This window comes from Capra hircus, chromosome 24 (genome assembly GCF_001704415.2).
Source record: "Capra hircus breed San Clemente chromosome 24, ASM170441v1, whole genome shotgun sequence".
In the NCBI taxonomy this organism is placed as follows: Eukaryota; Metazoa; Chordata; class Mammalia; order Artiodactyla; family Bovidae; genus Capra; species Capra hircus.
The window spans coordinates 33,142,258-33,162,125 of record NC_030831.1 but is presented as its reverse complement, the minus strand read 5'-3'; the positions used below and the strand labels follow the sequence as shown (position 1 = coordinate 33,162,125).

At 42.9% G+C, this 19,868-nt stretch overlaps 1 protein-coding gene across 1 annotated transcript in view; it reads left to right on the top strand.

Annotated features, from left to right (window-relative positions):
• LAMA3 (laminin subunit alpha 3) overlaps window positions 1–19,868 on the top strand; it is a 255,539-nt gene that overhangs the window by 119,417 nt on the left and 116,254 nt on the right. The window contains exons 23-28 of the mRNA XM_018039638.1: window positions 970–1,067; window positions 1,569–1,722; window positions 11,774–11,934; window positions 15,759–15,867; window positions 17,551–17,648; window positions 18,786–18,930. Of these exons, the coding sequence (XP_017895127.1) occupies window positions 970–1,067; window positions 1,569–1,722; window positions 11,774–11,934; window positions 15,759–15,867; window positions 17,551–17,648; window positions 18,786–18,930 (765 nt within the window). The remainder of the gene's footprint in view (window positions 1–969; window positions 1,068–1,568; window positions 1,723–11,773; window positions 11,935–15,758; window positions 15,868–17,550; window positions 17,649–18,785; window positions 18,931–19,868) is intronic.

The following is a 19,868-nucleotide window of genomic DNA, read 5'->3' as shown; positions in this document are numbered from 1 at the left end:
AGGTATTAAGACCACTGAGCCCCTACTTTTTCTCTCCCACACATTCTCCTCTTCTCTGTTATAGACAAATTGAGGGCTGTGAAGAGAGAAAAGCTTTGTGGCCAGAATTCAAGTCTCTCACCACTGTGACAAACATTCCCCCTCCTTTCCTGGGCAGATAGGCAGGGATGCTAGGATGGCAGAAGTCCAGCCCCTGCCCTTTTCTGAAGAGCTGCTTCTCTGAATCCGTGCTGTGGGCCCACTTGGCACCCTCAGTGGAACATGTTCTTCCTCTCTGGTCCCACAGGCAGTGGGCCAGGTTCAGGCTATGATTCACCAGGATCATAAAACATCACTTTTTACATGAAGCCAGGAGAGCGTTGCTCTGCTGGAGGAGTAAAACGCCAGAATACATTATCTACAACTCTGGATCCTATAGGGATGAAGGCAACCAGCATGTCAAAAGAACATCTTTTCAATGGACAGTTTATTATTATCTTTGGTTCTGAGTTTATTAACAACCCAAAAGAACCGGTAAAGCTTCCCTGAACTTTGAAAATAAAAATGTTTGCTTGAAACGCTTATCTCTGATGCTTAAGAAGTGAAAGTGTTAGTCACTCAGTTTTGTCTGGCTCTTTGTGACCCCATGGACTGTAGCCCGCCAGGCTCCTCTGTCCATGGAATTCTCCAGACATGAATACTGAAGTGGTTAGCTATTCCTTTCTCCAAGGGATCTTCTCGACCCAGGGATTGAACCTGGGTCTCCCACATTGCAGGCAGATTCTTTACCATCTGAGCCACCATAGGTTGCTTGGTGTGTTCTGATGAGTCAGGGGGCAGAAAGAAAAAGCAGTTGATGTGGAGAATTTAACTAGAGTGCTTCACCTGGTTATTATTCGTTTAGCTAGTATGTGCAGCTATTTTATCATTAACACTAACCTGGGGCTGCCCTCCTAACGAGTATTCATTGTTTTGGTCTTTATCTCCTAGGACTACCTGGTGCTGCTCCCCAGGGATTACTATGAGGCCCCATCGCTGCAGCTGCCGGTCACGGAGCCGTGTGCCAATGTGGGCCATCCCCAAGAGAAGTTAGTATGGGCAGCAGGTGCATCATCGGGTCCTCTAACTCAGGAGCCTTGGGTTCAAGGATTCTCAATAGCCCTCAGGATCATGACTGCACAGGATGCTCTGGTTAATGACTTAATTGTGGCTTTTCTTTGTAGCAGTGACTGTGTTTCATGCAAGAGTCACAAACCACTTTGTAACTAGGGCTTCAGAGTGACTCTCACTCTCTTGCATGAGGAAGTGGCGATGCGTGCCTAAGTAATACGCTCAGGGTCGTGCATCTAGCGAGGGGAAGAGCTTACAATGAATGTGCGTTTGTGGACCACTGCTTCTCCCATTCCTCATGCAGATGAACATTTATCGCCCAGCTCCTGCAGTAAGCACTTAGTAAGAGTTTGCTGAAGAGTGATGGGGGAATGAATGAATGCACGGGGTGGATAGGAGTCCTGGGGATGAACTTTGATCCTCCGTGTTATGTTCTCAGTTGTAACCGTTGTGTTTTGTTGTTGTTGTTGTTGTTGAAGTTGTTTGCTTTACCAGCATTTGCCAGTAACCCGATTCCCTTGTGCCCTGGCTTGCGAGGCCAGACACTTCCTGCTTGACGGGGAGCCGAGACCCTTGGCAGTGAGGCAGCCCACCCCCGCGCACCCAGTCATGGTGGACCTCAGTGGAAGAGAGGTGAGGCAGCCTTTTTTTGTTTTTCTATCAGATATTTTACCACCTCCCTGTCCTTCTGCTGAAAACCCTTGGCCACAATTGTATCTCATATTCAGGTAAATCTGGAAGACCTCCCCAGAGATGTTAATTAAAGGTGTGCTGAGTTCTCTGGTTCAGGCTGGGGCTGGGCAGTCCACCACGCTGAGCCTTGGGGAAGGCTCATCTTCCATCACTTTCTGTACATGGCGGGCAACGTGAGAAACCTCAGAATTTTTTCCTTTTGATTCTCTGGATTTACAAGGGGGCATCCTGTTCACCCTGATTCGGGGCACGATCTCTCTACAAAGCCTCCAGAAATCACACAGCTTACCCTAAAAGGATACAACACTCACTGACTGCTCATCCTCTCGGGCTAGACAATTCGTAGCAGCTGAATTCCTTGAGCTCAGATTCTGGAACTGCTACACCCAAAGGCACCTCCTTCCTGGCTCAGAGGACAGGTTTCTACAGGTCTTGGCATTGCTTTTCTTCCAGGAGTTCTTTGAGCCTCAAAATAATTTAAGACTGTACAGTTTTAAGATTTGAGTTAGAAGTACTGTGTATCAACAATAAGAACTCATTACTTCAGAATGAAGACGCACACACACAAAAGCAAAACCTTTCTCAACAATATTTCCATTCCTTTTTACAGTGTTCTCTGTTTTGTACCCTTGAGGAAAACGTTCATCTGGGGGATTAAATCCATGAAATGAAAATATATGCAGTATTCTCACTCACCATTTTGATGTGTATCTTTTTGTAAACTACATTCCTAACATTTTCAAGGTAGAAGTTGTAGGAGTTTGATGGTGTTTCTTAAGTTTAGTCTTTATTTTATTTGAGTTTTTATTTTACAACTATTATTTTTACCAAAAAATATATGTTGTTCAGTCACTCCGTCATGTCCAACTCTTTGTGACCCCATGGACTGAAGCATGCCAGGCTTCCCTGTCCCCCACTCTCTCCTGGAGTTTGCCCAAGTTCATTTCCATTGAGTCGGTGATGCTATCTAACCATCTCATCCTCTGCTGCCCTCTTCTCCTTTCTACTTGTTATAATAAGAAAAACAATAGGCATGAATATATATGGAATCTATAAAAATGGTACAGATGATCATATTTACAAAACAGAAATAGACACACAGACATGGAGAACAATTTTATGGACACCAAGAGGGGAAAGGGGGTTGGGGACGAGATGAATTGGGTGATTAGGATTGACATAATCACTTCCCCAATTGCTCAGCAGTGAAGAGTCCGCCTGCAATGCAGGAGACTCGGGTTTGATCTCTGGGTGGGGAGATCAATGGAAAAGGAAATGGCAACCCACTCCAGTATTCTTGCTTGGGCAATCCCATCCCATGAACAGAGGAGCCTGGCGGGCTGCAGTCCATGGGGTCGCAAGAGTCGGACACGACTGAGCGACTAAAAACAGCATAGAATAGATAACTAATGAGAGACTACTGCACAGCTCAGGGAGCCCTACTCAGTGTTCTGTGCTGACCTCAATGGGAGAGAGATCCACAAAACAGAGGACGTACGTGTTTGTTGTTCAGTCGCTTAGTCGTGTCCGACTTTTTGCGACCCCAAGGACTGCAGCACACCAGGCTTCCCTGTCCTTCACTATCTCCTGGAGCTTCCTCAAACTCATATCTATTGAGTTGGTGATGCCATCCAACCATCTCTTTCTCTGTCGTCCCCTTCTCCTCCTACCTTCAATCTTTCCCAGCATCAGGGTCAGCTCTTCGCATCAGGTGGCCAAAGTATTGGATATATGTATAGATATAGCTGATTTACTTTGCTGTACAGTAGAAACTATTGTAACATTGTAAAGCAAATATACGTCAATAAAAATCAATTTAAAAGAAAAATATGCATAAGGAAAAACAAAATGATCTTACTTCCTCTCCATTCTAATCTTCAGTCCACTGTCTCTCTCCCTGCCCCTGCTGTGTGTGTGCATACAGATGCACATACATGCACACACATAAACACAGATATGTGTGTGTGTGTGCACCCCACATAGCAGGGAGGTACAGTTGGGAAGGGCTGATGTCCAGGAAGTAATGCTGATGATTCATCAGGAGCTGTTCCTGCCTCTGACTTAGCCCGGAGCCATAGCTCTGAGCTGTTCTGTTTGCATAATGCATACAACTCAGCCCTGGGCTGTCCAGTTTTATTTAAAAATCCTCTTTTACTGTTTTATCTGAAGGCCTGGAGACTTATGCTGTCTGATTCAGTATATATATATTTTAATTAAACTTAAGTAAAGCTAAACATTCAGTTCATTGGTTACACTAACCACATTTCAAGCTCTCAGTAATCATGTATGTCTAGTGCCCATTGTATTGGACAGCACACATCACAGAATATTTCGCCATCACAGAAAGCTCTATTGCACAGCATTAATGAAACGTCAAGGTCACTGTGCTAAAAGTCAGAGACTGACAGAGTTTGCTGTTGTTTAGTAGCTAGAGTCGGACTCTTTGCGACCCCATGGACTGTAGTCCACCAGGCACCTCTGTCCATGGAATTTCCCAGGCAAGAGTACTGGAGTGGGTTGCCATTTCCTTCTCCAGGGGATCTTCCTGACCCAGGGACTGATCCTGTATTGGCAGTCTGATTCTCTACCGCTGAGTCACCAGGGAAGCCCAACAGAGTTCACGAAGGTCTTAGGAGTCATCTGATCTCTCTTCCTGGAAAAAATTCTGTCTACATTATCCTTGTCAGATATTGATTCATTTAGCCCCTGTTGAATACTTGAATTGATGGAGGACTCACTTCTTCTAGAGGTAGCCTAATCCAACACCTGTGGTTCCCTGTTTACTCTAGAAACTTCTCTGGGAAACTTTCCTGAGTTATTCCTTTGGTAAGTTATTTCTTTATCTTTAGCCCACCTTTTCAATAGCCTTATCTTGTTTTATGTTTTGAGAGATTTCTTAGTTTTTTTTCTTCCAACTCCAACCACAACAGCAACCTCAACCCTAACCCAAACCCACACACACACACACACACACACACACAGGCTTCATCTTTTGGTCTGTTCAATTAATTAACATCCAGTTGCATTCTACCTTCCAAATTTTTCAGGCTCTGGCCTGTTATTTTCCTCTTCTCTATTCTCTTTTCTTTGTGGGTTTATGATTCAAAAAATATTTACCCTTATTTTTGTGGATTTCTGAGAGGGAGGGTCAGTAAATAGGTGTGCTACACCCTATGTGTTTAACCAGAAGTTCCAGGATGTACTTTGTTTGTGATGTTCTGAAGTTTCATTTTTATGTGTTTAGGTGCAGATTTATTTTTATTATTTTAGTACTTAAAGTGCAGTTTCATGTGAAGAGTCATGTCTTTTATCCTGGGAATTTTTTGGATAGTATCTCTACAGATATTACTTGGCTGCAAATCCTTTCATCTTTTTCTGGAAGTCAGGCTGGAAGAATGTTGGAGCCTCGCAATCTGTCTCTAAACTGCTCTTTCATATTAGTATGTTTCTTTGGCTCTTTTGCACTGCTTTCTGAGTGACTTCCTCAATTCTCTCTTAGAATCCATAAATGTTCTAGTTCACTGTCTCTAGTCTAGATTTTATTCAGCCTCCCAATTCCATGTAATATGTGCTTTTCATCTCAAAAGATTTCTTACTAGCTCTTTCTTATAATTTCTGTTTTCTTGTTTCTCCTCTGCCAATTTTTGTTTCATATCTTCATTTACTTTTTAAAGAGGAGTTACTCCATTCATCTTTTTGCGTTTCTCAACATCCTTGGAGCAAGGTATAGTTCAGAATTCAGAATTTTAAAAATTTTAAAAAGATATGATTGTATACACATAACGTCTATAGTGGGTTCTGGAACAGCACCTTGTAGTCAGACAAGTTAATATTTTTCCAGTGAAAAGCATGAACAGACATACCAAGGGAGGTACATGAAGACTGTATATATGGAGTTAGTTCAGGTCAGATTTTACCATCAAGTGATGATTGGTTAGAGTTAGGTTAGGTTTTGTAACCAAACACATTTGAAAACAAGTTTTCCTTTTCAGACTTTGGGGGTTCTGGATTAGGGACCAGTGTACTTATATTAAAACTTCATCAGACTTTCATAAAGTTTATTTCATCTGAGGTAAACTCATCTTTACTTGATGATATATTATTGCCTATTTTTTTTTAAAAAAAAAGAGAAAAATTCTTTTTTCCTAAATATTTATGTATTTATTGACTGTCCTGGGTCTTAGTTGCCACATGTGGGATCTAGTTCCCTGACCAGGGATCAAACCCAGGCCCCCCACATTGTGAGCATGAGGTCTTAGCCACTGGACCACCAGGGAAGTCCCCTTGACTGTTCTTCTTAACGTTAGATTTCTGTATGTTGTACAGGCTTATTTTGTTTGCTTACTGGCTTACTTTGAATGAGAGGTTTTTATCTTCTCCCTCTTTCCCTACATCCATCTCAGTCTGGCTTGTCTGTCTGGTTCTCTGTACCCTTAGCCCGGAGCCAGGCATAACAATATGCCAATGTCTATTATTGTGGTCCTCAGGCTAGTACAGATTCAGACACTGAGCCCACAGGTGCTTAACTCCGTTCTTGGTCCTAGGCCTCATCTTTGATCTTTGTTTTCCGTATCCCACCATTTTTTTATAAAGCTGAAATCCAGATGGCAGGTTTTCAGTGATTTTTTTTTTTCTTAAGTTTTTCATGATGTGAAGGAACTCTCATCCTTGGCTTCAAAAAATGAGCCTGGATCTGGCCCCTGTCTCATATGAAGTGTTTTTAGTTCGCTTTACTCTGCAGATTCTGAACTGCTGGCCCACACAGCCTGCTTCCAGCCTGGAGAACAACAAGCCTGTGACTTCAGCCCTGGTGCCATTTCAAGTTTTTCTTTTACTTATGTTCCATCATCTGTCTCCTTTTAATCCCAAACTTATTTTGTTGTTGTTGTTTTACTATTAAAACATTATTTGGTGGCTCAGGCTGTAAAGAATATGCCTGTGATGTGGGAGACCTGGGTTCAATCCCTGGGACGGGAAGATCCCCTGGAGAGGGACATGGGAGCCCCCTCCAGTATTCTTGCCTGGAGAATTCCATGGACAGAGGAGCCAGGTGGGCTACCGTCACGACTGTAGGGTTGCAAAACAAAAAAAAATCCTTTTTACAACCAATACACACCCATAGTTGCTGTCTCTTGGAGAAGGGGTACAGCAAATATGAATTCCTGTGCCATCTGAACTGGAAGTCATCCCACATTTAAAACATGCTAAGTTCTGTCCTATTTTTGCTTCCCTGATAGCTCAGTTGGTAAAGAATCTGCCTGGAATGCAGGAGACCCTGGTTCAATTCCTGGGTCGGGAAGATCCCCTAGAGAAGGGAACAGCTACCCACTCTAGTATTCTGGCCTGGAGAATTCCATGGACTATAAAGAGTCAGACACAACTGAGTGACTTTCACTTTCATCCTATTTTTATGAAAATCCTACTTCCTCTTCCCACAAACCTTCAACCACTGCTACATAACTCTCTGTCCCTTCAAAACCAAGAATTGTCTAGACTCACAATTTCGAATTCTCTACTTTCCATTCCTACCTCAACTGACACCAGTCTGACTTCACCTCCCAGTCCCATTAATTTTTTTTGGTGGGGGGGCGGGCAGGATTTCCAGGGATTGTGTTAGTGTTGCTCTGCTAAGTCCAATGGATATTTTCCAGTCTTCATCTGTTCAACTTTTCAGCAGCTTTCAATACTTGTTGAATATTCCTTCTATTAAAAAACAGTCTTTTTGTCTTGAATTTAAGAGAAGAATTTAAATTCCAGAATTTAGGAGCAGACTGGGTCTCTTTGAACCTCTCTGGCTGCTTCCTCCAACTATCATTTGTAGGCTTACACTCCTGTGTCTCCACATCAAATGTTAGAATATATTGAGGTTCAGTCTTAGCCCTGGAAAAGGCAATGGCAACCCACTCCAGTACTCTTGCCTGGAAAATCCCATGGACGGAGGAGCCTGGTGGGCTGCAGTCCATGGAATCGCGAAGAGTCGGACACGACTGAGCGACTTCACTTTCACTTTTCACTTTCATGCATTGGAGAAGGAAATGGCAACCCACTCCAATGTTCTTGCCTGGAGAATTCCAGGGACGGGGGAGCCTGGTGGGTTGCCGTCTATGGGGTCTCACAGAGTCGGACACGACTGAAGCGACTCAGCTGCAGCAGTAGCAGCAGCCGTCTTAACCCTTGTCTTTTTACTCTGTAGTCCCTCCCTAAGCAGTCTTCTCCATGTCTATTGTGTTAGGTACCAGTTCTACACAGATGATTCTCAAATTGGTAAGTCCAGTCACACCTCCCATTTTATATGCTGAGTAGCACAGCCCACTTCCTTCATGACATCACCTCTTAGATATCTCAGTTGTTGTTGTTGTGGAGTCACCCAACTGAACAACACCCATGTCTGACTCTTTGAGACCCCATGGACTGCAGCACGCCAGGCCTCCCTGTCCATCACCATCTCCTGAAGTTTGCCCAAGTTCATGGTCATTGCATCGGTGATGTCATCCAGCCATCACAACCTCTGACACCCTCTTCTGCTTCTGCCCTTGATCTTTCCCAGCATCAGGGACTTTTCCAATGAGTCATCTCTTCACATCACATGACCAAATACTGGAGCTTCAGCTTCAGCATCAGTCTTTCCAGTGAATAGTCAGGGTTGACCTCTTTTAAGATTGACTGGTATGATCTCCTTGCTGTCCAAGGGACTTGCAGGAGTCTTTTCCAGCTCTACATTTTGAAGAGACATTCTTTGATATTCTGCCTTCTTTATGGTCTAACTCTCATGACCATATGTGACAACTGGAAAGACCATAGCCTTGACTATACGGACCTTTGTTGGGAGAGTAATGTCTCTCCTTTTCGACACATTGTTTAGGTTTGTCATCCCAGAGGGATCTCAAATTCCATTTAGGAGTTCCCTAAGTAAATGGCTTCACCATCCATGTAAATACACAAACCCAGGGACTTCCCTGGTGATGCGGTGATTAAGACTTATCTAGTGGCTAAGACTTATCTCCTGCAGTGGCAGGAAGATACTTTATACTGCACCACCTGGGAAGCCTTCAAAGATAATAACTGATAAACAGCAGGGTTTCTGTTTTCTATAATTTGCATCTTTTGTCTGACTTCTCAAAACCCATTTCTATCATCAGATATATTCAAAACCCTACCAAGTCTTCCAAAAGCCAACCCATATGGCTTGGAGTAGGAAGAGTAATAGAAGTTTATAATAGAGTGCTATGATAGACCTGGCAGCCAATAATAACTCCTGGGAGAAAGCTCATTGGCCTTGTGTGTTTCGTGGTGGGGTGAAGACAGACAAGCCCTCATTTGGAGATCCCAAGGGGGAGATGTTGGTAATTACCTCTCCATGTGAACCAGTGGCAGCATCATATTTCACTGTATAACGAGTGAGAAAGTGGTGTGGATAATCTACGTTTTCTCCTGGAGGGAAGTCTTTCTATTATTTAAGTGACAGAAAAATCATTGTGAAAAATAAGCAGGTGTGTGGTTCAGAGCTGTGTGGAAGGAACAGCAGATGTGAATTTCCTGAAGACCAGAGGCAGGAGGATTTTAATTAAGTGTGGTGAAGCTTGACAGGGCCTGAGCTTATGGGCTGAAGTGGGTTAAACTACTTAAGGAATGTAGTTCTGATACTGACTCGGGAATTAAATGTGCACCACATTTTGATCTAGTGATTCTAATTCCACTTCTAGGAATCTTACAGAAATACTAGCAAAAGGATATAAATCCAGACATAGATATAAACGGGCTTCCCTGGTGGCTCAGACAGTAAAGAATCCACCTGAGTTTGATACCTTGGTCAGGAAGATTCCCTGGAGAAGAGAATGGCTACCCACTCCAGTATTCTTGCCTGGAGAATCCCGTGGACAGAGGAGCCTGGTGAGCTACAGTCCATGGGGTCACAAAGTGTCAGACATGACTGAGCCCCTAACACTTTCCCTTTCTTCCACAGATATAAATATGGATATATACTTATATATATAGATACATGATCATATAGCCTTATATGTTTTAGGAAAAATTAGAGATAACCTAAATGTCTATCAATAGGGGATTAGTTAAATAAATGATTTTACATTTGTACTATGGAATGGGAGGAAGGGCAGATATTAGAAGAGTGAAGTATGTTTGTATGGCACACTAAATACTACTAAGCAATAGCCACGGTTATAAGCATCATTGTTTATACAGTGTGTGTGTGTGTTAGTCACTCAGTCGTGTCTGACTCTTTGCAACCCCATGGACTGTAGTCTGCTAGGTTCTTCTGTCCGTGGGCTTCTCCAGGCAAGAATACTGAAGCAGGTAGCCGTTTCCTTTTGCAGGAGATCTTCCCAATCCAGGGATGGAACCCAGGTCTCCTGCATTACAGACAGATTTTTTACCATCTGAACCACCAAGGAAGCCCCTTATACGGGGCTTACAACAGGCTGGATACAGTTTGAAGAGCTCATCCCGTATTAATTCACTTAATCCTCATAGTCTTAAGAGGTGGGCACTGTGTTATCCTCATTTTTACACAAGAAGATACTGAGACATACAGATGTTGAGTAGCTTGCTCTAGGCCACACAGCTGGAGGCAGTGTGATTCCAGACTCCAGGCTCCTAGCCACAAGGTGATGCCACGGCTGGACATGCTGCTTCTGTAAAGAACCAGATAGTGAATCTTTTCATCTTTGTAGCCCATCAAGGCATACGTCCATTCCTTTTATCACTCATGGGAAATTCCTCTTTACTTCAGATTTTAAAGTATCTCTGGCCTTGAGAAACAAGGCAAATATATGGGTAATAATACCAAACCCAGATCTGGCCGCTTGCTGCTCAAAAGCCATCAAAGAGGCCAGGATGGTGGAAAGAGAAAGTTTGCTTTATGTTGGATGCTGGCAGCAGCAAAGGAAGGGCAGGGAGAACAGACTCCTGTCCATAGGCCAGCTCCTCCCACTGACTGTGAGTGGGCAAGAGCTTTTATAGAGAGAGGGAGGGGGCTACATGCAGAAATCGCACACTCAGCCCGGACAGTCAGCTTGAATTGGTCATTGGCAATCCGACCAGTGTCTTCTTGACTGTTTTAATAGATTTAATCTTCAGTTCCAGGGTCAATTTGTTTCCATTTTTTGAGGCCAGTTCTTGCAGTTGTGGCATCTTATGTCATGACTGCGGTCTGGTTCATGTAGTTAAGTTCTCCACTTGGTGAGGATTTCAGTATCTGTAAGACAGCTCCCAGGATTTGGCTCAGAATATTATCTATAGCCCTTGAGAAGGAACTAAAAGTCCTTGACTATGTTTAGTGACTCCATTATGGTTATTTGGTCTCCTTTGACTGTTTAACATTGTTTCTGCATTTTCTCACTTCTCTGATTAAACTTATTCTTTGGCTAAAGTTTTTCCACAGACAAAAGACAAGCAGAGGACATGGTCAAGAGGAAGGACCATAGTCCTGCTCCGTTTCAGCAGTAGGAGTAGAGACCCCTATTAGTAGGGTCATCAGATTTAGACAATAAAAATACCAGATGCCCCCATTTAGGTTGAATTGTAGTTAAACTATAATTGTGTATTGTTTATCTGAATTTCAAACTTAACAGAGCATCCTGTATTTTATCAGGGATCCCTGCCTGCAGGACCACATTTCTTACTGAGTGCTCCATCACTCAGTTGTGTCCAGCTCTCGGCTGTCCCATGGACTGTAGCCCACCTGGCTGCTTTGTCCATGGGAATTTCCAGGCAAAAGTACTGGAGTGGGTTGCCATTTCCTACTCTGGGGATCTTCCCGACCCAGGGATCGAAAAGATCCCGTGTCTCTGGCGTCTCCTGCATTGGCAGGTGGATTCTTGACCACTAGCGCCACCTGGGAAGCGCCACGTTTCTTACTATGATGACATATAAAACTCCTCCCAGGGGTCCGCTCAGCCTCAGTTTCACTGTTGCCTGTGGAGACGCATCCGGTGCATGTCACGTCTTTCCAACATCTCGGGCTCTTCGACAGGTGGAGCTGCACCTGCGGCTGCGGGTCCCACGGGTCGGCCGCTACGTCATCATGGTCGAGTACGCCGCGGAAGCAGACCAGCTGTCTGAGGCCGCAGTGCACGTGCAGAGCCCCGGGGCTGACCTGGCAGGCTGGGTGGACATCTACAGCTGCAAGTACTGGTAAGTGTCCTGCCCCAGGGGAGTCAGCTCTAACTGAACAGACAGGAGGTCAGCCGTGGGAACTTTGGTTTTTATCCGACTTGAAAATTGTTTCCTTTTTGAGGCTGAGCTTGAGAACCAGCAGGGGACGAGTTATGTGATCCAGCATTACCTCTGGTGTGCTATTGGAAGGCTTCTCCATAGGCAGCGCCTTAAAAATATTGCATTTTCTGGAAAAGCTGCATGTTCTACTTAGCATTTTGGCTCAGATTCGCAAGAAGCAGGGGCTTCCCTGGTGGCTCAGACAGTAAAGAATCCGCCTGCAATGCAGGAGACCCAGGTTTGATCCCTGACTCAGGAAGATCCCCTGGAAAAGGGATAGGCTACCCACCCCAGTATTCTGCCTGGAGAATCCCATGGACAGAGGAGCCTGGCGGGCTGCAGTCCATGGAGTCACAAAGAGTCAGACATGACTGAGTAACTAACACACTCACAACCCACAAGAAGCAGCACAGCCTTTTTGTTTTATTCTGTAACCCCCATGGTGGGCACTGAACCCAGTGCCTTTCTCTCAAACACCGTGTAGAGTTCATGGGTGCCTGGCACATTCTCCATTAATCCATTAAGAACTGGGGGTCATTAATGTTTGACGAGCATCACGTGAAAAATAATTTGACAGAGGAATCTCAAATTCACCCTGATGAAGTTCATCTCTTCCAAGAGCTCTGACAAGGATTTATTGAAAATCGTTTCCTTTTCATAATGAATCAAGATGTATGCAGATGTTGAGAGTATACTTTGATTAGAGAATCAGTACAAAGAATGTTTCCCAGTGGAATTAGTTGTAGAATAAATAGCACTAGAAGGCAGATCTCCTGAGACAGCATGTGGGGAACTACAGTGTACATGCTGTTTAGCCACTTCAGTTGTGTCCATCTCTTTGCAACCCTGTAGACTGTAACCCACCAGGCTCCTCTGTCCATGGGGTTCTCCAGGCAAGAGTACTGGAGTAAAATGCTGTTCCCTTCCCCAGGGGAATCTTTCTGACCCAGAGATCAAACCCATGATTCTTAGATCTCCTGCACTGGCACGTGGATTCTTTAACACTATGAACCACCTAGGAAGCCCTTATAGTGAACCCTCCCAATTCTCCACTAAGACTTTGAACATTTTGTGACTTCTACACTCACATGCCTTGTGTCAAACCCAAGATGACTTGAGGAGTTGGACACTTTCTCTGTAATGCAAAGAAAAGAACTTATGAAAAGTGTCACTTTTGGTAGCTTGGAATGGAAAATTTTATGAGACTTGATGAAATGGTTATTAAATGGATATCACGCGCTCAGCAACCCCAAAAAATAAACTGTGAAAGCTTCTTTTCAAAGTCTTAATAAAAATCGACTCTTTCCTTTTCTCTGGGATGATGATTAAAAAAAAAAAAGTGTAATTATATTTGCATTTTTAATAGGAGTACCAGATGGCCCAGCAAAGTTCCTCCAGAATGTTCTGTCATTATATGAAAATACTAGTTTCATCTCTAGGTGACATTAGCAACCTCCAGGATGTACACTTCCAGATGGGTGGGTCACCTTGCCATCGGAATCTAGGAGACTGTCATCCATGTGACCTGGGGCAGGACTTCTCCATAACCCGTCCATCCAAGCCCACCCTTCAGTTCAGTTCTCTGACCCCTTCTGCCTTCCAGATTGGGGTTTGACCCCTGCTCCACTGGGTACAAAGTGGAGATGGCTCAGGACAGGAAGAAACATTCTTATGACCTTGGTGACTCTTGACTATCTCAGAAGAAGCTGAGACATCTACACCAAGCAGAGGAGTGATTGCAAAACTAAAGAAAGGAAGGACCCTCTCCTGGGGATACATAAGTCCCAAGCGTTATTTCAGGACCTTTGCTGAATGGTGTTTTTTTTTGTTGTTTTTTTTTTAAGCTCCATGTCCTTTACTCTGTTCGTATCCTCTTTCAGACAGTATCGGTTACATGTGGCTGTTTAAATACGTTTCCATTCATTTGTGTGCTTTGTTGTGTTTGCCTCTTTGCAACTCCATGGACCTTAGCCTGCCAGGCTCCTCTGTCCAGGGAATAATGCTAAAGTGGGTTGCATTTCCTCCACCAGAGGATCTTTCTGACCCAGGGATTGAACCTGTGTCTCCTGCATTTCCTGCGTTGGCTAATGGATTCTTTACCACTGAGCCTCCTCAGTTTAAATCAGTTTGAATTCAATGAAGGAAAAAGTTTAACTCCTGAGGTTCACTAGCCACATGCCAAGTCTCAATAGTCATGTGTTGTTAGTAGCTACGGTTCTGGATGGTGCAGATAGAGAATATTTTCATCATCTCAGAAAGTCTGCTTGATAATGTGGCAGTCTAGGCTGTACTGTTTCTCCAGGCTAGTTTGCTCTCAACAGGACATGAGATTTTTCTTTTAAATATTATAACAAGGCTCACCACCAGGGGCATCTCTGGTGGCTCAGATGGTAAAGAATCTGCCTGCAATGCAGGAGATTCAGTCCCTGGGTCGGGAAGATCCCCTGGAGCAGGGATTGGCTATCCACTCCAGTATTCTTGCTTGGAGAATTCCATGGACAGAGGAGCCTGGAGGGCTACAGTCAATGGGGTTGCAAAGAGTAGAGCACGACTGAACAACTAACACTTTCACATTCATCAATAAATTACGTAACTCCTTGTAATAAAGATAACACACTGGTATTAATAGCCATGTTATGGTTTAGTCACTAAGTCATGTCTGGCTCTTTTGCAATACTTAGACTGTATCCCTCCAGGCTCCTCTGTCCTTGGGCTTTCCCAGGCAAAAATACTGGAGTGGGTTGCCCTTTCCTCCTCCTGAATTGTGTTTTAAGGAGAGAAGTGCATGATATTCTGCAGGTGATTTTGACTCCAGATGTGGTGACATCACCAAAGTTCTCCATCGTTAGATTTTGAAGACAGTATTGCATTAGACCAGGAATCACTTTTATTGTATTTAACCACTCCCAGGCAAGTCCCATGGTATCTTTTCACTTGTTTAAAATATTCCCTTTTTCTTTACTTTGCATGTCATGTGATCAGTGTAAGTGACCAGGCTACCAAATACTGGAGTCCAAAAATGTGGTGCAATTAGAAAATATTCGACCCATAAAAATCTATTTCAAATGACAGACCCTTTCAACATGGCAGCTTCTCCCACTGAGGTTTGAACCTTTCTCAGCATTTCTCAAGTGAGGTCTATGTTGTTAAAAAGCAATACCCCAGAAGGAGGGCAAAGGAATACCACTTTCCAAAATAGTGCTGTGATAACTCTGCTAAAGAGTTATCTCTGCCTGCAAGGCAGGAAACCAGTGTTCGATCCCTGAGCCAGGAAGATCCCCTAGAGGAAGGACATGGCCGCCCACTCCAGTATTCTTGCCTGGAGAATCCCATGGATAGAGGAGCCTGGAGGGCTACAGTCCATGGGGTTGCAAGAGTCAGACACAATTTAGCAACTAAACCGCTACTACCAACGATATTGGTCAATTTCCAAGAAGACTGTATTAGAGATCAGATTTTACTGGCCCTGGGGCTCTTTCTCAGCAGACCAAACCAGATATTCCACAAAACCAGTGGAGATAGTGATGACCATCAGCCCTGAGAGGTACAGCTCAGAGCACAGAAAGAAGTTTCTTTTTCTCACACCGATGATGGGTTGCATCTGTGCTAAACTCCACCTGCAGGGAAGTTCACTGTTGGTGACCCAGTCATGAACAGGAGAAACTGAAGCACGATCAGTCACCCCACAGGGGTGGGAGGGAGACCAGGGGAACCAGGCTAAGATAAACTGTTTCTTCTTGCAGCGTCCTCTGCCGCAGCGCTGTGACTGACGGCAGGGGTCGCCTCGCCGTGTACGAGCTGTTAGCAGATGTGGACGTTCGGCTCAGAGCCCGGATGGCCCAATTCCTTCTGGTACGCTTCTGTTTCGGCCACTGATTTTTAGAAAAAATTTTTTTTTATTGATAAGCATATATATTTCTAAAGCTTATTCACGTTTTGGCTGGGTTTGCATTACATCTATTAAGTTAACCTGTGGAGAATTGCTGGAGTTACGATGTTTATTTTCCCATCTGGACATCTGTCTTGCCCCTTCATTTGCTGGAACTTTTTCCTATAGCATCCAATAAAGCTCAATCATCAAATTTGGACATGTTTCACAAAAACTCCATTTAAATTCATTTTTATTTGTTGTTACTACTATGAATGAAATATCTTTTGTCATTATATCTCCTAGTCTATTATTATTGCTGGTATATAGAAATGTCATTAGGAATTGTTTATTTTCTTTCCACTCTACTATTTTATTATGTCTATTAGCTTCTTTGCAGATTTCTTCAGAATTTTCAAGGTTGCAGTCACCTGGTTTTTTTTTCCAGACCACTGTTGCTCTGTTTCAAGAAGAGTATTTTCAGTTAATTAGATATATATTGTTAACAGTTAAAACGCTAGCTTTTACAGATTAAATACCCTTTTAATAGCATAACTTTAGTATTGAGAATTGTGATAAACAGAGACAGTGGAATCTGGGCTAGGAATGGGGTGCTCAGATTTATAATAAATATCTCAGGGAACATAAGATTAAGTATGAAGCAACTTCCTGTTACTGCTAATATTAAGCATGTATCATACCTGGGAAATGCCAGGCCAGCCTGTTCTAATATATTTTAAATTTATTAGAAATGTTGAGCTTTCTCTTAAGAACTACCTGGAATTCAGTTTTTAAAAATTATTATATGTTATACAACTCAAGACTTTTCTTTTTTTTAAGGATGACTTTCTTTTTTGAACATAATGAGCCAAGTGAATCTTAACCTTTTCATCTTTGGAAACTGTGATGGGGCTGAAAGTTCTTCTTTTAAGCATAAGTTTGCCCTTTCCGAAATAGTCAGATGTCATTCAGAGTCAAGGCTGGCTAGAATGAAAGCTCCATGAAGGCAAGAGGATGTCCATCTTGGTCTCATACGATCCCCCAGTCTCAGTGCCTGGCATATAGTAGGTGTTCAGTTAAAATCTATTGTTACTGAATGGCTTTGTGATCTAGCCGGTTATAGTTATTGATTTAAAATGAAAAGTGGTATTAAGTTGTTGACTGAGTTTCTTCTGTGACTCAGAAACTAGCTCTGGAGACAGAGTTCAGATATGCCTGCGATACAAGCCCTTCTCTATTGAGAAGGGTTATTTATAGCAGGAGCATCCGTCTTTCTGAGCAGCAGGCTCCCCGACTGCCCACCACATCCCCCTCTCCCTGCCTAGGGGTCTGAGGAGCCAGCATCAGCCCAGCGCAGGAGAGGAGACACTGTCCAAAGTTGCTGGCAGAGTTGTTTTGAACTTTCACATGATTTTATTTGTTTATATGATTATTTAATAAGAATTTAATCAGGAACAATTTAATCAGTGATCCTGTATAACAGTAAAAAAAACTTGTGTCCATGTAATGATGCCATAGAGAATGCTATCCTATGATATTTACTGCTGTAAAGGGATAGTTTTAATTTCTCTGGATGAATTTTTAGCTGTTTTCTTACAAGTGCATGTTTGGTCATAACCTTGACTTGGGTGATAACTGGCATGTACCTTCTTATATTTGTTGGACAGCATCAAGTTTGTATCATACCCACTGAAGAATTCTCAACAGAATATTTGAGACCTCACGTCAAATGCATTGCCAGTTATGGGCGATTTGTTAATCAAAGGTAATGTGTTTCCTTCCTTTATCCCTTGTCTGTTCTTAGCGATACTTAATGCTTTTAAGGCTATGCTTTATATTTCACTTTAGAAGTGATCCCAGGCCAAGATGCTAAAAGCTTGTGGTGCATTTTTCTTTTAAGAGCTAAATCATTTATCCCAGCAATTTTTCCAGAATTTCATAACATCAGGAAGCTGACATAGTAGCAACTGGGGGAAATGGTTAAGCCTCGTCCTTGAAGGGAGTTACTCTGATTTCTGTTCTGAGCTCTCACCAAGATCCAGTCTGTTCCAATCCTTTAATCTCTATGTCTGAGACTCTTCATGAAAAAAACCATGAAAATAATGACCCAATCTCACAACTATGTTATGAGAATTAGGTAACCAATGATTATTGGGATTTGGGAAAGGTTATTTGGATGTAGATTCAAAAACGCTTTAGGGACACGGTCATGACATATTATGCATCTTTATGGAAACCACCAAGACAGTAAAATCTGGCTGTGCCTGAAAGAAATGATGGCTGTTTGTTCTTTTTGTTTTTATATAGCTTTATGTCTTGATATTTAGAGGTGAATAATGTTTCATTGCATTGATATCATTTAGCAATGAATTTTAGTACTAGAGAGGGAAGTTTCAATAAGTTTCCATCTAGCTTCTGTTCCTTCAAAATTAAGATTTTTTCTGGTCTGAGCTCATTGTATTAGGTAGGCAAGTGGGATATATTTGGCCCACCAAATATCTTTGTATAGAGATCTCTGCAGACCTGTGGTTCTCTGGATCCTTTTTTTTTTTTTAAGATTTTTTTTAAAAATGTGGACCATTTTTAAAGTCTTTATTGACTTTGTTACAGTGCTGCTTCTGTTTTATATTTTGGTTTTTTTGGCCAGATTAAAGTCTTAATGTCCAAACTGCTAGAGAAATCCCAAATGTATTATTATTATTATTTTTTGGCTGCACTAGGTGGTATGTGGAACTTCCCCAGCCAGGGGTCAAACCTGCATCCCCTGCAGTGGAAGGGCAGAGTCTTAACCAGCGGATCACGAGAGGAGGCCCTTCTCTGGGTCCTTTTAATGCTTAGAGTCTGTCTCTTCAAAGGGACAGTTCTTTGGGTTTTGGTTATTTTTCAACATTCTGTTTTTCAGTGCCTCCTGTGTCTCCCTGGTCCCTGAAACTCCTCCGACAGCACTAATTTTGGATGTCCCGACTGGTGGGTCTTCCCCTCGCCTGCCGGAGGATCCTTCACCTCCAGCCGATGCTGTTCTTGGGGTCACCTTGAAGGCCCCGCAGGTAGGGTTACCCCGAGTGTGTTTCTTGTGAACTGGTGGTTCTCAAAGCTGGTCCCAACCAGCTGCATCCCCCCTGCAACCCCTGGGAACTTGTTAGGAATACAGATCTGCAAGCCTCACCCAAGAACTGCTGAGTCAGAAACTCTGGAGGGTAGCCCAGGAATCTGTTTTTTAACAGACTCCTCAAGGGGTGTTTGCTGCCCCTAAAGCTTGAGCACCTCTGCTCTCAACTGTGGAGGATCTCAGGAATGAGGCCTGCAGTTAATTCTGTTTGTGGCCAGCCTGTCCCAATGCTCTCTTTCCCTCCTGCATCTCTATCTGCACAGTCATCTGGCAATTTTTCATAACCCATCTTAGGATAAGTCATATTTGCATGGGCTACTGCTACTTAACATGGTTGAGTTTATTAATTATCTTCTTAAATGAGAACACAAGCACTTTTAGAAATCTAACAGATTTTTTTTGCAACACCAATTTGTAGGCAGGAAATTCCCAATAAACATGTATTGATTAATCATCTAGAACACAAAGATGAAATATATGAAGGGAAAACACATTTTTTTCATCATAAACCACAGAATTGCAGGACTTAATGTTTGTTCTGATGACATGTCTTTTTAATCCTAGAGATGGCTCATGTCAATTCATGTTGCATTAAGATAGGAAATAAAAGGATTTGGGAGAGACAATTTAATAAGATCCCGTATGGGGTAGGCAGCCTAGAGTAGTAGGGGGAAATTAATTAGTCATGACAATAGAGTTCTAGTCCTGGTTTTGCTATAAAATTAGTCTATGACCTTTCATAAGTTACTTACCCTCCAAGGCCCAGCTCTCATTTGAAAGATAGTCTTTTATTGTTGCTATTCTTGTAGTTTTTAAATTATTATTTTGAGGTTTGGAAAGACTTATTACTCACATAGTGAGGCTTTCTGGGGAGAA